General features: G+C 52.9%; 1 protein-coding gene across 1 annotated transcript in view; it reads left to right on the top strand.

Moving 5' to 3' along the window:
• The window catches only part of LOC147095432 (integrin alpha-X-like), a 245,987-nt gene that overhangs the window by 28,778 nt on the left and 200,141 nt on the right, over window positions 1-17,068 (top strand). The window contains exons 4-6 of the mRNA XM_085973634.1: window positions 1,029-1,102; window positions 4,387-4,501; window positions 15,584-15,714. Coding sequence (XP_085829760.1) covers window positions 1,029-1,102; window positions 4,387-4,501; window positions 15,584-15,714 — 320 coding nt within the window. The remainder of the gene's footprint in view (window positions 1-1,028; window positions 1,103-4,386; window positions 4,502-15,583; window positions 15,715-17,068) is intronic.

Genomic DNA, 17,068 nt, shown 5'->3' with positions numbered 1-17,068 from the left:
CCCTCCGACAGTATGGTGCTCCCTCAGTACTGCCCCTCCAACAGTGCAGCGCTCCATCAGTACTGCCCCTCCGACAGTGTGGTACTCCCTCAGTACTGCCCCTCCAACAGTGTGGCAGTCCCTCAGTACTTCCCCTCCGACAGTGCAGCGTTCCCTCAGTACTGACCCTCCGACAGTGCAGCGCTCCCTCAATACTGCCCCTCCGACAGTGTGGCGCTCCCTCAGTACAGGCCCTCCGACAGTGCAGCACTCCCTCAGTACTGCCCCTCCGACAGTGCAGTGCTCCCTCAGTACAGCCCCTCCGACAGTGCAGCACTCCCTCAGTACTGCCTCTCCGGCAGTGTGGCGCTCCCTCAGTACTGCACTGGAGTGTCAACCTGGATTTTTGTGTTCAAGTCCGTGGAGTGGGACTTGAATGCACAACCTTCTGTCTTACTGGCGAGGGTGCTACCCACTGAACCACGGCTGACTCTGACTTTGTTACTGAACTAGTAATCCAGGAGCCTAGACTGATGATCCAGAGACGTGAGTTCAAATCCCACCACGGCAGTGGGGGAATTTAAATTCAGTTAATTAAATAAATCTGGCATGAAAAGCTAGTGTCAGTAATGGTGACTGTGAAACTATCGGATAGCCGTAAAAACCCATCTGGTTCACTGCTGATGTCCTTTAGGAAGGAAATCTACCGTCCTTACCCGGTCTGGCTGATATGTGACTCCAGACCCACAGCAATGTGGTTGACTCTGAACAGCCCTCTGATATGCCACTCAGTTCTCACCACCACATGGGGTGGGCCATAAATGCCGGCCACATCCATTGAATGAATAAAAAAGAATTCCTGTCAATCACAGGCCGCTTCCTGTTAAATGCAGGCTGTATTCTGTCAACCATCGGCCATTTTGAGTCAAGTCCAGACCACTTCCTGTCCACTTCCAGCCCCCAGCGTAGAACCGCAGCCAACATGGAGGTGATCGAATTCGGTGCTGACCTCCGCAACGCTCTAATCTGCTTTCTACGTTCCTCCCTAGCTCCACCCGAAGCAGGGGGCATCTCCCTGGGACTCTCCCTGGCGTCACGGCAAACGGGCAGGCCGCAAATCCTGGTGAGTATCCGAATCAATCGACCCAGTCACTGTGGGCCTTACCCCCCTCTGCCACCGCCCCCGGGACCTTCAATGGTGCAGAGCCTGGGCCTTTCCTGCTAGGTGTGTGTGTGGGGGAGGGGGGCTGCTCAGTACCACACCAGCTGTCAGATCAGTTAACCCTGCACTAACAAGTGGGGTCTAACCAGACCAGAACTGTGCACAGTGCTCCAAGTGTGGGCTAACCAGACTAGAACTGTGCACAGTGCTCCATGTGTGGTCTAACAAGACCAGAACTGTGCACAGAGCTCCAAGTGTGGTCTAACCAGACCAGAACTGTACACAGTGCTCCAAGTGTGGTCTAACCAGACTGGAACTGTGCACAGTGCTCCAAGTGTGGTCTAACCAGACCAGAACTGTGCACAGAGCTCCAAGTGTGGTCTAACCAGACCAGAACTGTGCACAGTGCTCCAAGTGTGGTCTAACCAGACCAAAATTGTGCACAGTGCCCCAAGTGTGGTCTAACCAGACCAGAACTGTGCTCAGTGCTCCAAGTGTGATCTAACCAGACCAGAACTGTGCACAGAGCTCCAAGTGTGGTCTAACCAGACTGGAACTGTGCACCCTGCTCCAAGTGTGGTCTAACCTGACCAGAACTGTGCACAGTGCTCCAAGTGTGGTCTAACCAGACCAGAACTGTGCACAGTGCTCCAAGTGTGGTCTAACCAGACCAAAACTGAGCACAGTGCTCCAAGTGTGGTCTAACCAGAATGGAAATGTGCACAGTGCTCCAATTGTAGTCTAACCAGACCAGAACTGTGCACAGTGCTCCAAGTGTGGTCTAACCAGACCAGAACTGTGCACAGTGCTCCAAGTATGGTCTAACCAGACCAGAACTGTGCACAGTGCCCCAAGTGTGGTCTAACCAGACCAGAACTGTGCACAGTGCTCCAAGTGTGGGCTAACCAGACTAGAACTGTGCACAGTGCTCGAAGTGTGGTCTAACCAGACCAGAACTGTGCACAGTGCTCCAAGTGTGGCCTAACAATACCAGAACTGTGCACAGTGCCGCAAGTGTGGTCTAACCAGACTGGAACTGTGCACAGTGCTCCAAGTGTGGTCTAACCAGATCAGAACTGTGCACAGAGCTCCAAGTGTGGTCTAACCAGACCAGAACTGTGCACAGTGCTCCAAGTGTGGTCTACCCAGACCAGAACTGTGCACAGAGCTCCAAGTGTGGTCTAACCAGACCAGAACTGTGCACAGTGCTCCAAGTGTGGTCTAACCAGACCAAAATTGTGCACAGTGCCCCAAGTGTGGTCTAACCAGACCAGAACTGTGCACAGTGCTCCAAGTGTGGTCTAACCAGACCAGAACTGTGCACAGAGCTCCAAGTGTGGTCTAACCAGACCAGAACTGTGCACAGTGCTCCAAGTGTGGTCTAACCAGTCCAGAACTTTGCACAGTGCTCCAAGTGTGGTCTAACCAGACCAGAACTATGCACAGTGCTCCAAGTATGGTCTAACCAGACCAGAACTGTGCACAGTGCTCCAACTGTGGTCTAACCAGACCAGAACTGTGCACAGTGCTCCAAGTGTGGTCTAACCAGACCAGAAATGTGCACAGTGCTCCAAGTGTGGTCTAACCAGACCAGAACTGTGCACAGTGCTCCAAGTGTGGTCTAACCAGACCAGAAATGTGCACAGTGCTCCAAGTGTGGTCTAACCAGACTGGAACTGTGCACCCTGCTCCAAGTGTGGTCTAACCAGACCAGAACTGTGCACAGTGCTCCAACTGTGGTCTAACCAGACCAGAACTGTGCACAGTGCTCCAAGTGTGGTCTAACCAGACCAGAACTGTGCACAGTGCTCCAAGTGTGGTCTAACCAGACTGGAACTGTGCACCCTGCTCCAAGTGTGGTCTAACCAGACCAGAACTGTGCACAGTGCTCCAAGTGTGGTCTAACCAGACCAGAACTTTGCACAGTGCTCCAAGTGTGGTCTAACCAGACCAGAACTCTGCACAGTGCTCCAAGTGTGGTCTAACCAGACCAGAACTGTGCACATTGCTCCAAGTGTGGTCTAACCAGACTGGAACTGTGCCCAGTGCTCCAAGTGTGGTCTAACCAGACCAGAACTGTGCCCAGTGCTCCAAGTGTGGCCTAACCAGACCAGAACTGTGCACAGTGCTCCAAGTTTGGTCTAACCAGACCAGAACTGTGCCCAGTGCTCCAAGTGTGGTCTACCCAGACCAGAACTGTGCCCAGTGCTCCAAGTGTGGTCTAACCAGACCAGAACTGTGCACAGTGCTCCAAGTGTGGTCTAACCCGACCAGAACTGTGCACAGTGCTCCAAGTGTGGTCCAACCAGACCAGAACTGTGCACAGTGCCCCAAGTGTGGTCTAACCAGACCAGAACTGTGCACAGTGCTCCAAGTGTGGGCTAACCAGACTAGAACTGTCCACAGTATCATCCTTTCAAATCGGAAAAACAGCAACAACAATGTATTCAAATAGAGCCTTTAACATAGTAAAACGTCCCAAAGTGCTTCACAGGAGCCACGTAAGGAGATATTGGGGACAGGTGATCAAAAGCTGGTTCAAAGAGGTAGGTTTTAAGGAGCATTTGAAAGGAGGAGAGGTGGAGAGGTGGAGAGGTTTAGGGAGGGAATTCCAGAGCTTAGGGCCCAGGCAGCTTATGGCACGGCCGCCAATGGTGGAGTGATTGAAATCGGGGGATGAGCAAGAGGCCAGAATTGGAGGAGAGCAGTGATCGCAAAGGGTTGTAGTGCTGCAGGAGGTTACAGAGAACCCAGGTCACTGCCCCTCCGGCAGTGCAGCGCTCCCGCAGTACTGCCCTCTGACAGTGCGGCATTCCCTCTGTACTGACCCTCTGACAGTGCAGCGCTCCCTCAGTACTGCCCCTCCGACAGTGCTGCGCTCCCTCAGTGCAGCCCCTCCGACAGTGCTGCGCTCCCTCAGTGCAGCCCCTCCGACAATGCTGCGCTCCCTCAGTGCAGCCCCTCCGACAGTGCGGCGCTCCCTCAGTACCACCCCTCCGACAGTGCGGCGCTCCCTCAGTACCACCCCTCCGACAGTGCTGCGCTCCCTCAGTGCAGCCCCTCCGACAATGCTGCGCCCTTTATGTACTGTCAATAGGGGAGTGTTGGGCTGGATTATGGAGCTCGAGTCTCTGGATGTGTGGTGGGCTTGAACCCATGACCTTCTGACACAGAGTAGCAACTGCCTTCTGTCTAAGGATATCTTAAAAGCATCCTCTTAAATTTGTGTCTTCCTCCTCTCTTAGGCTTGTGGACCAACCCACTCCCATGCATGTGGGACCAACATGTACCAGAATGGAATCTGTTACCTCTTCAATCGCCAGCTAAAGCACGTGGCAAGATTCCCTCCAAAAACACAAGGTCGCTACTCTGTTTCATTAATGCTGAGCGGCTGGAGAGTCTAGCACCAGGGGTCGTAATCTCAGGAAAAGGGGTCGGCCATTTAAAGAAAGAAAGATTGCAATTTATATCGCGCCTTTCACGACCACCGGATGTCTCAAAGTGCTTTACAGCCAATGAAGTACTTTTTAGAAGTGTAGTCACTGTTGTTGAAATGTGGGAAACACGGCTGCCAATCTGTGCACAGCAAGCTCCCACAAACAGCAATGTGATAATGGCCAGATAATCTGTTTTTGCTTTGTTGGTTGAGGGATAAATATTGGCCTGAGGACACTAGGGATAACACCCCTGCTCTTCTTCGAAATAGTGCCATGGGATTTTTTACATCCACCTGACAGAGCAGATGTTTAACGTCTCACCTGACAGACGACACCTCTGACAGTGCAGCACTCCCTCAGCACTGCACTGGATGTCAGCCTGGATTTAGGTGCTCAAGAACCCACAACTTTCTGACACTGAGGCGAGGGTGCTGCCCACTGAGCCACAGCTAACACGCTTTAGCACTGAGATGAGGAGATGTTTCTTCACTCAAGAGGATGGTGAATCTTTGAAATTCTCGTCCCCAGAGGGCTGTGGAGGAACAGTCGTGGGGTATATTCAAGGCTGAGATCGATAGATTTTTGGACACTAAGGGAATCAAGGGATCTGGGGATAGTGTGGCAAATCTCCCTCTACACTGTCCCATCAAACACTCCCAGGGCTGGTACAACACGGGTTAGATACAGAGTAAAGCGCCCTCTAGACTGTCCCATCAAACACACCAAGGGCAGGTACAACACAGGTTAGCTACAGAGTAAAGCTCCCTCTACACTGTCCCATCAAACACTCCCAGCACAGGTACAGCACGGGTTAGATACAGAGTAAAGCTCCCACTACACTGTCCCGTCAAACACTCCCAGGGCAGGTTTAGCACGGGTTAGATACAGAGTAAAGCTCCCTCTACACTGTCCCGGCAAACACTCCCAGGGCAGGTACAGCACGGGTTAGATACAGAGTAAAGCTCCCTCTACACTGTCCTGTCAAACACTCCCAGGGCAGGTACAGGACGGGTTAGATACAGAGTAAATCTCCCTCTACACTGTCCCATCAAACACTCCCAGGTCAGGTACAGCACGGGTTAGATACAGAGTAAAGCTCCCTCTACACTGTCCCGTCAAACGTTCCCAGGGCAGGTACAGCATGGGTTAGATACAGAGAAAAGCTCACTCTATAGAGCCCCATCAAACACTCCCAGGGCAGGTACAGCACAGGTTAGGTACAGAGCAAAGCTCCCTCTACACTGTCCCATCAAACACTCCCAGGGCAGGTGCAGCATAGGTTAGATACAGAGTAAAGCTCCCTCTATAGTGCCCCATCAAACACGCCCAGGGCAGGTACAGCACAGGTTAGATACAGAGTAAAGCTCCCTCTACACTGTCCCATCAAACACTCCCAGGGCAGGTACAGCACAGGTTAGATACAGAGTAAATCTCCCTCTACACTGTCCCGTCAAACACTCCCAGGGTAGGTACAGCACGGGTTAGATACAGTGAAAAGCTCCCTCTACACTGCCTCATCAAACATTCCCAGGGCAGGTACAGCGCGGGTTAGATACAGAGTAAAGCTTCCTCTACACCGTCCCATCAAACACTCCCAGGGCAGGTACAGCACGGGTTAGATACAGAGTAAAGCTCCCTCGACACTACCCCATCAAACAGTCCCAGGGCAGGTACAGCACGGGTTAGATAAAGAGAAAAGCTCCCTCTACACTGTCCTGTCAAACACTCCCAGGGCAGGTACAGCACGGGTTAGATACAGAGTAAAGCTCCGTCAACACTGTCCCATCAAACACTCCCAGGGCAGGTACAACACGGGTTAGATACAGAGTAAAGCTCCCTCTACACTGTCCCATCAAACACTCCCAGGGCAGGTACAGCAAGGGTTAGATACAGAGTAAAGCTCCCTCTACACTGTCCCGTCAAACATTCCCAGGGCAGGTACAGCACGGGTTAGATACAGAGTAAAACTCCCTCTACACTGTCCCGTCAAACATTCCCAGGGCAGGTACAGCACGGGTTAGATACAGAGTAAATCTCCCTCTACAGTTCCCCATCAAACACTCCCAGGGCAGGTACAGCACGGGTTTGATACAGAGTGATGCTCCCTCTACACTGTCCCATCAAACACTCCCAAGGCAGGTACAGCACAGGTTAGATACAGAGTAAAGCTCCCTCTACACTGTCCCATCAAACACTCCAAGGACAGGTGCAGCATAGGTTAGATACAGAGTAAAGCTCCCTCTACAGTGCCCCATCAAACACTCCCAGGGCAGGTACAGCAAGGGTTAGATAGAGAGTAATGCTCCCTCTACACTATCCCATCAAACAATCCCAGGGCAGGTACAGCACAGGTTAGATACAGAGTAAAGCTTCCTCTACACCGTCCCATCAAACACTCCCAGGGCAGGTACAGCACGGGTTAGAAACAGAGTAAAGCTCCCTCGACACTACCCCATCAAACAGTCCCAGGGCAGGTACAGCACGGGTTAGATACAGAGTAAAGCTCCCTCTACACTTTCCCGTCAAACACTCCCAGAGCAGGTACTGCACGGGTTAGTTACAGAGTAAAGCTCCCTCTACACTCTCCCGCCAACAATCCCAGGGCAGGTACAGCACGGGTTAGATGCAGAGTAAAGCTCCCTCTACATTGTCCCATCAAACACTCCCAGGGCAGGTACAGCACGGGTTAGATACAGAGTAAATCTCCCTCTACACTGTCCCGTCAATACTCCCAGGGCAGGTATAGCACGGGTTAGATGCAGAGTTAAGCTCCCTCTACACTATCCCATCAAAAACTCCCAGTGCAGGTACAGCACGGTTTAGATACAGAGTAAAGCTCCCTCTACACTGTCCCGTCAAACACTCCCAGGGCAGGAACAGCAGGAGTTAGATACAGAGTAAAGCTCCCTCTACACTGTCCCATCAAACACTCCCAGGGCAGGTACAGCACGGGTTAGATACAGAGTAAAGCTCCCTCTACACTGTCCCGTCAATACTCCCAGAGCAGGTACTTGAACGTGTTAGATACAGAGTAATGCACCCTCTACACTGTCCCGTCAATACTCCCAGGGCAGGTAAGGCACGGGTTAGATACAGAGTAAAGCTCCCTCTATGCTGCCCCATCAATACACTCCCAGGGCAGGTACAGCACGGGTTAGATACAGAGTAAAGCTCCCTCGACACTGTCCCATCAACACTCCCAGGGCAGGTACAGCACGGGATAGTTACAGAGTAAAGCTCCCTCTACACTGCCCCGTCAAACACTCCCAGGGCAGGTACAGCCCGGGTTAGATATAGAGTAAAGTTCCCTCTACACTGTCCCATCAAACACTCCCAGGGCAGGTACAGCATGGGATAGATACAGAGTAAAGCTCCGTCTACACTGTCCCGTCAATCACTCCCGGGACAGGTATAGCCCGGGTTAGATACAGAGTAAAACTCCCTCTACACTGTCTCATCAAACACTCCTGGGGCAGTTACAATACGGGTTAGATACGGAGTACAGCTCCCTCTACACTTTCCCATCAAACACTCCCGGGGCAGGTACAGCACGGGTTAGATACAGAGTAAAGCTCCCTCTACACTGTCCGATCAAACACTCCCAGGGCAGGTACAGCATGGGTTAGATACAGAGTAAAGCTCCCTCTACACTGTCCCATCAAACACTCCCAGGGCAGGTACAGCACGGGTTAGATACAGAGTAAAGCTCCCTCTACACTGTCCCATCAAACACTCCCAAGTCAGGTACAGCACGGGTTAGATACAGAGTAAAGCTCCCTCTACACTGTCCCGTCAAACATTCCCAGGGCAGGTACAGCATGGGTTAGATTCAGAGTAAAGCTCCCTCTACACCGTCCCATCAAACACTCCCAGGGCAGGTGCAGCATAGGTTAGATACAGAGTAAAGCTCCCTCTGCACTGTCCCATCAAACACTCCCAGGGCAGGTGCAGCATAGGTTAGATACAGAGTAAAGCTCCCTCTATAGTGCCCCATCAAACACTCCCAGAGCAGGTACAGCACAGGTTAGATACAGAGTAAAGCTCCCTCTACACTGTCCCATCAAACACTCCCAGGGCAGGTACAGCACAGGTTAGATATAGAGTAAAGCTCCCTCTACACTGTCCCATCAAACACTCCCAGGGCAGGTATAGCACAGGTTAGATACAGAGAAAATCTCCCTCTGCACTTTCCCATCAAACACTCCCAGGGCAGGTACAGCACGGGTTAGATACAGAGTAAAGCTTCCTCTACACCGTCCCATCAAACACTCCCAGGGCAGGTACAGCACGGGTTAGATACAGAGTAAAGCTCCCTCGACACTATCCCATCAAACAGTGCCAGGGCAGGTACAGCACGGGTTAGATACAGAGTAAAGCTCCCTCTACACTGTCCTGTCAAACACTCCCAGGGCAGGTACAGCATGGGTTAGATACAGAGTAAAGCTCCCTCTACACTGTCCCGTCAAACACTCCCAGGGCAGGTAGAGCACGGGTTAGATACAGAGTAAAGCTCCGTCAACTCTGTCCCATCAAACACTCACAGGGCAGGTACAACACGGGTTAGATACAGAGTAAAGCTCCCTCTACACTGTCCCATCAAACACTCCCAGGTCAGGTACAGCACGGGTTAGATACAGAGTAATGCTCCCTCTACACTGTCCCGTCAAACGTTCCCAGGGCAGGTACAGCATGGGTTAGATACAGAGTAAAGCTCCCTCTACACCGTCACATCAAACACTCCCAGTGCAAGTGCAGCATAGGTTAGATACAGAGTAAAGCTCCCTCTACACTGTCCCATCAAACACTCCCAGGGCAGGTGCAGCATAGGTTAGAAACAGAGTAAAGATCCCTCTACAGTGCCCCACCAAACACTCCCAGGGCAGGTACAGCAAGGGTTAGATACAGAATAAAGCTCCCTCTACACTGTCCCGTCAAACATTCCCAGGGCAGGTACAGCACGGGTTAGATACAGAGTAAAACTCCCTTTACACTGTCCCGTCAAACATTCCCAGGGCAGGTACAGCACGGGTTAGATACAGAGTAAATCTCCCTCTACAGTTCCCCATCAAACACTCCCAGGGCAGGTACATCACGGGTTTGGTACAGAGTGAAGCTCCCTCTACACTGTCCCATCAAACACTCCCAGGGCAGGTACAGCACAGGTTAGATACAGAGTAAAGCTCCCTCTACACTGTCCCATCAAACACTCTAAGGGCAGGTGCAGCGTAGGTTAGATACAGAGTAAAGCTCCCTCTACAGTGCCCCATCAAACACTCCCACGGCAGGTACAGCAAGGGTTAGATACAGAGTAAAGCTCCCTCTACACTGTCCCATCAAACATTCCCAGGGCAGGTGCAGCACGGGTTAGATACAGAGTAAAGCTCCCTCTGCACTATCCCATCAAACAATCCCAGGGCAAGTACAGTACGGGTTAGATACAGAGTAAAGCTTCCTCTACACCGTGCCATCAAACACTCCCAGGGCAGGTACAGCACGGGCTAGATACAGAGTAAAGCTACCTCGACACTACCCCATCAAACAGTCCCAGGGCAGGTACAGCACGGGTTAGATACAGAGTAAAGCTCCCTCTGCACTTTCCCGTCAAACACTCCCAGAGCAGGTACTGCACGGGTTAGTTACAGAGTAAAGCTCCCTCTACACTGTCCCGTCAATAATCCCAGGGCAGGTACAGCACGGGTCAGATGCAGAGTAAAGCTCCCTCTACACTGTCCTGTCAAACACTCCCAGGGCAGGTACAGCACGGGTTAGATAAAGAGTAAAGATGCCTCGACACTATCCCATCAAACAGTCCCAGGGCAGGTGCAGCACGGGTTAGATACAGAGTAAATCTCCCTCTACACTGTCCCATCAATACTCCCAGGGCAGGTATAGCACGGGTTAGATGCAGAGGTAAGCTCCCTCTACACTATACCATCAAAAACTCCCAGGGCAGGTACAGCATGGGTTAGATACAGAGTAAAGCTTTCTCTACACTGTCCCATCAATCACTCCCAGGGCAGGTACAGCATGGTTTAGATAGAGAGTAAAGCTCCCTCTGCACTGCCCCATCAAACACTCCCAGGGCAGGTACAGCATGGGTTAGATACAGAGTAAAGCTCCCTCTACACTGTCCCATCAAACACTCCCAGTGCAGGTACAGCACGGTTTAGATACAGAGTAAAGCTCCCTCTACACTGTCCCGTCAAACACTCCCAGGGCAGGAACAGCAGGAGTTAGATACAGAGTAAAGCTCCCTCTACACTGTCCCATCAAACACTCCCAGGGTAGGTACAGCACGGGTTAGATTCAGAGTAAAGCTCCCTCTACACTGTCCCGTCAATACTCCCAGAGCAGGTACAGCACGGGTTAGATACAGAGTAAAGCTCCCTCTACAATGTCCCGTCAAACATTCCCAGGGCAGGTACAGCATGGGTTAGATACAGAGTAAAGCTCCCTCTACACCGTCCCATCAAACACTCCCAGGGCAGGTGCAGCATAGGTTAGATACAGAGTAAAGCTCCCTCTACACTGTCCCATCAAACACTCCCAGGGCAGGTGCAGCATAGGTTAGATACAGAGTAAAGCTCCCTCTATAGTGCCCCATCAAACACTCCCAGGGCAGGTACAGCACAGGTTAGATACAGAGTAAAGCTCCCTCTACACTGTCCCATCAAACACTCCCATGGGCAGGTACAGCACAGGTTAGATACAGAGTGAAGCTCCCTCTACACTGTCCCATCAAACACTCCCAGGGCAGGTGCAGCATAGGTTAGATACAGAGTAAATCTCCCTCTACACTGTCCCGTCAAACACTCCCAGGGCAGGTGCAGCGCAGGTTAGATACAGAGAAAATCTCCCTCTGCACTTTCCCATCAAACACTCCCAGGGCAGGTACTGCACGGGTTAGATACAGAGTAAAGCTTCCTCTACACCGTCCCATCAAACACTCCCAGGGCAGGTACAGCACGGGTTAGATACAGAGTAAAGCTCCCTCGACACTATCCCATCAAACATTGCCAGGGCAGGTACAGCACGGGTTAGATACAGAGTAAAGCTCCCTCTACACTGTCCTGTCAAACACTCCCAGGGCAGGTACAGCATGGGTTAGATACAGAGTAAAGCTCCCTCTACACTGTCCCATCAAACACTCCCAGGGCAGGTACAACACGGGTTAGATACAGAGTAAAGCTCCCTCTACACTGTCCCATCAAACACTCCCAGGGCAGGTAGAGCACGGGTTAGATACAGAGTAAAGCTCCGTCAACTCTGTCCCATCAAACACTCACAGGGCAGGTACAACACGGGTTAGATACAGAGTAAAGCACCCTCTACACTGTCCCATTAAACACTCCCAGGTCAGGTACAGCACGGGTTAGATACAGAGTAATGCTCCCTTTACACTGTCCCATCAAACACTCACAGGGCAGGTACAACACGGGTTTGGTACAGAGTGAAGCTCCCTCTACACTGTCCCATCAAACACTCTAAGGGCAGGTGCAGCGTCGGTTAGATACAGAGTAAAGCTCCCTCTACACTGTCCCATCAAACATTCCCAGGGCAGGTACAGCACGGGTTAGATACAGAGTAAAACTCCCTCTGCACTATCCCATCAAACAATCCCAGGGCAAGTACAGTACGGGTTAGATACAGAGTAAAGCTTCCTCTACACCGTGCCATCAAACACTCCCAGGGCAGGTACAGCACGGGTTAGATACAGAGTAAAGCTACCTCGACACTACCCCATCAAACAGTCCCAGTGCAAGTGCAGCATAGGTTAGATACAGAGTAAAGCTCCCTCTACACTGTCCCATCAAACACTCCCAGGGCAGGTGCAGCAAAGGTTAGAAACAGAGTAAATATCCCTCTACAGTGCCCCACCAAACACTCCCAGGGCAGGTATAGCAAGGGTTAGATACAGAATAAAGCTCCCTCTACACTGTCCCGTCAAACATTCCCAGGGCAGGTACAGCACGGGTTAGATACAGAGTAAAACTCCCTTTACACTGTCCCGTCAAACATTCCCAGGGCAGGTACAGCACGGGTTAGATACAGAGTAAATCTCCCTCTGCAGTTCCCCATCAAACACTCCCAGGGCAGGTACATCACGGGTTTGGTACAGAGTGAAGCTCCCTCTACACTGTCCCATCAAACACTCCCAGGGCAGGTACAGCACAGGTTAGATACAGAGTAAAGCTCCCTCTACACTGTCCCATCAAACACTCTAAGGGCAGGTGCAGCGTAGGTTAGATACAGAGTAAAGCTCCCTCTACAGTGCCCCATCAAACACTCCCACGGCAGGTACAGTAAGGGATAGATACAGAGTAAAGCTCCCTCTACACTGTCCCATCAAACATTCCCAGGGCAGGTGCAGCACGGGTTAGATACAGAGAAAATCTCCCTCTGCACTTTCCCATCAAACACTCCCAGGGCAGGTACTGCACGGGTTAGATACAGAGTAAAGCTTCCTCTACACTGTCCCCATCAAACACTCCCAGGGCAGGTACAGCACGGTTAGATACAGAGTAAAGCTACCTCGACACTACCCCATCAAACAGTCCCAGGGCAGGTACAGCACGGGTTAGATACAGAGTAAAGCTCCCTCTACACTGTCCTGTCAAACACTCCAATGGCAGGTACAGCACGGGTTAGATACAGAGTAAAGATCCCTCTACACTGTCCTGTCAAACACTCCCAGGGCAGGTACAGCACGGGTTAGATACAGAGTAAAGATCCCTCGACACTATCCCATCAAACAGTCCCAGGGCAGGTACAGCACGGGTTAGATACAGAGTAAAGCTCCCTCTACACTGTCCTGTCAAACATTCCCAGGGCAGGTACAGCACGGGTTAGATACAGAGTAAAGATCCCTCTACACTGTCCTGTCAAACACTCCCAGGGCAGGTACAGCACGGGTTAGATACAGAGTAAAGATCCCTCGACACTATCCCATCAAACAGTCCCAGGGCAGGTACTGCACGGGTTAGTTACAGAGTAAAGCTCCCTTTACACTGTCCTGTCAATAATCCCAGGGCAGGTACAGCACGGGTTAGATGCAGAGTAAAGCTCCCTCTACACTGTCCTGTCAAACACTCCCAGGGCAGGTACAGCACGGGTTAGATACAGAGTAAAGATCCCTCGACACTATCCCATCAAACAGTCCCAGGGCAGGTGCAGCACGGGTTAGATACAGAGCAAATCTCCCTCTACACTGTCCCGTCAATACTCCCAGGGCAGGTATAGCACGGGTTAGATGCAGAGGTAAGCTCCCTCTACACTATACCATCAAAAATTCCCAGGGCAGGTACAGCATGGGTTAGATACAGAGTAAAGCTTTCTCTACACCGTCCCATCAAATACTCCCAGGGCAGGTACAGCATGGTTTAGATAGAGAGTAAAGCTCCCTCTACACTGCCCCATCAAACACTCCCAGGGCAGCTACAGCATGGGTTAGATACAGAGTAAAGCTCCCTCTACACTGTCCCATCAAACACTCCCAGTGCAGGTACAGCACGGTTTAGATACAGAGTAAAGCTCCCTCTACACTGTCCCGTCAAACACTCCCAGGGCAGGAACAGCAGGAGTTAGATACAGAGTAAAGCTCCCTCTACACTGTCCCATCAAACACTCCCAGGGTAGGTACAGCACGGGTTAGATACAGAGTAAAGCTCCCTCTACACTGTCCCGTCAATACTCCCAGAGCAGGTACTTGCACGTGTTAGATACAGAGTAAAGCTGCCTCTAAACTGACCTGTCAATACTCCCAGGGCAGATACAGCACGGGTTAGATACAGAGGAATTCTCCCTCTGCACTGTCCCGTCAAACACTCCCAGGGCAGGTACAGCACGGGTTAGATACAGCGTAAAGCTCCCTCGACACTATCCCATCAAACAGTCCCAGGGCAGGTACAGCACGGGTTAGATACAGAGTAAAGCTCCCTCTACACTGTCCCGTCAATACTCCCAGGGCAGGTATGGCACGGGTTAGATACAGAGTAAAGCTCCCTCTACGCTGTCCCATCAATACACTCCCAGGGCAGGTAGAGCACGGGTTAGATACAGAGTAAAGCTCCCTCTACACTGTCCTGTCAATACTCCCAGGGCTGGTGCAGCACGGGTTAGATACAGAGTAAAGCTCCCTCCACACTATCCCATCAAACAGTCCCAGGGCAGTTACAGCACGGTTTGGATACAGAGTAAAGCTCCCTCTACACTGTCCCATCAACACTCCCAGGGCAGGTACAGCACGGGATAGATACAGAGTAAAGCTCCCTCTACACTGCCCCGTCAAACACTCCCAGGGCAGGTACAGCCCGGGTTAGATTCAGAGTAAAGTTCCCTCTACACTGTCCCGTCAAACACTCCCAGGGCAGGTACAGCGGGGGTTAGATACAGAGTAAAGCTCCCTCGACACTTTCCCATCAAACACTCCCAGGGCAGGTACAACACGGGTTAGATACAGAGTTAAGCTCCCTCTACACGGTCCTGTCAAACACTCCCAGGGCAGGTACAGCATGGGTTAGATACAGAGTATAGCTCCCTCTGCACTGTCCCGTCAAACACTCCCAGGGCAGGTACAGCACGGGTTAGATACAGAGTATAGCTCCCTCTACACTGTCCCGTCAAACACTCCCAGGGCAGGTACAGCACGGGTTAGATACAGAGTAAAGCTCCCTCTACACTGTCCCATCAAACACTCCCAGGGCAGGTACAGCGGGGGTTAGATACAGAGTAAAGCTCCCTCTGCACTGTCCCATTCAACACTCCCAGGGCAGGTACAGCACGGGTTAGATACAGAGTGATGCTCCCTCTACACTGTCCCATCAAACACTCCCGGCTGGTGTCTCTGGTAAAGGCAGAGCTCGGAATCCCAGCAGAGGGGCAATCCTATTGGTTTTTGTGTTACAGGCGGGGTTGGATGTACCAGCAGAGGGGTGTTCGCTGCTGGTTTCTCTGTGGATGGGCGGGAATCGGACATTTATTGAATCTGTCTCTCCACCGCCCCCAGACTGTTTCACGGCGCGGGTGGACCTGGCGTTCCTGATTGACGGGTCGGGAAGCATCATTCCCAAGGACTTCACCCGAATCAAGGATTTCATGGTCGCCATGCTACGGCGCTTCCGCCACAGGGATGTACTGGTGAGGAACAGGCTCCTTCTCTTGCATCCCCTCTCCACTCTCCCTCTCCCTCACCACTCCCTCTCCCTTCCCCACCCTTTCCCTTCCTCCCCCTCCCTTTCCCTCTCGCTCTTTCCCTCCCCCTCCATCAACCCCTCCCTCTCCTCCTCCCCCTCCCTCTCCCCTCTCTCTCCCTCCCCCTCTCTCTCTCCCTCTCCTCTTCCCCTCCCTCTCCCTCTCCTTCTCCCCCTCCCTCTCCCTCCCCCACCCTTTCCCTCCCTCTCCCCCTCCCTCCCTCTCCCTTCCTCCCACTCCCTCCCTCCCTCTCCCTCCCTCCTTTTCCCTCCCTCCCTTTCCCTCCCTTTCACCCTCCCTCCCTCCATTTCCCTCTCCCTCCCTCCCTTTCCCTCCCTCCCTTTCCTTCCCTCCCTTTCCTTCCCTCCCTTTTCCTCTCCCTCCCTCCCCTCACCCTCCCTCCCCTCTTCCCCCACCCTTTCCTTCCCTCCCTTTCCCTCTTCCTCCCCTCTCTTTCCCTCCCTCCCCCTCTCACTCCCTCCCTTTCACTCTCCCTCCCTCCATTTCCCTCCCTCCCTCCCTTCTCCCTCCCTCCCTTCTCCCTCCCTGCCCCCTCCCTTTCCTTCTCCCTCCCTCCCTCTCCCTCCCTCCCTTTCCCTCTCCCTCACTCCCTTTCCCTCTCCCTCACTCCCTTTTCCTCTCCCTCCCTCCCTTTCCCTCCCTCCTCCTCCCTCCCTCCCTTTCCCTCCTCCTCCCTCACTCCCTCCCTTCCACCCTTTCCTTTCCCTCCATCTCCCTCCCTCCCTCTCCCTACCCTCCCTCCCTTTCCCTCCCCCTCCCCCTTTCCCTCCCTCCACCTCCCCCCTTTCCCATCGCCCTCCCCCCCATCCCGCTCTCTCCCTCCCCCTCCACCCCTCCCTCCCTCCCCATTCCTCTCCCTCACGCCCTCCCCCACCCTCTCCCTCGCTCCCCTTCCCCTCTCCCTCCCCCTCCCTGCCTTTCCCTACCCCTCCCTCCCTCTCTCCTTCCCTTTCCCTCTCCCACCCTCCCTCTCTCCCTCCCCCTCCCTCTCCCTGCCCCTCCCTATCCCGCCCCCTCCCACTCTGCCTCCCCTCCCTCCCCCTCTCCCTTCCCATTTTCCCTCTCCCCCTCCCTCCCTCCCTTTCCCTCTCCCTCCCTCCCATTCCCTCCCTCCATTTCCCTCCCTTTCTATCCCCACCACTAACTTTCCATCCCCTCGCCCTCCCTCCCTCCCCCCTTTTCCCAACCCCCCCTTTTCCCTCCCCCTCCCCCCGTTCCCTCCCACTCTCTCCCTCCCTTTCCCTTCACCTCCCTCCCCCCTCTCCCTCCCTTCCCGTCA

Source organism: Somniosus microcephalus, unplaced genomic scaffold (genome assembly GCF_052327205.1).
Source record: "Somniosus microcephalus isolate GS21.2 unplaced genomic scaffold, FLI_Smic_1.0 unresolved_chr1, whole genome shotgun sequence".
Lineage (NCBI taxonomy): Eukaryota > Metazoa > Chordata > Chondrichthyes > Squaliformes > Somniosidae > Somniosus > Somniosus microcephalus.
The sequence above is the reverse complement of the archived record's forward strand: the minus strand, read 5'-3'. Positions and strand labels throughout refer to the sequence as shown.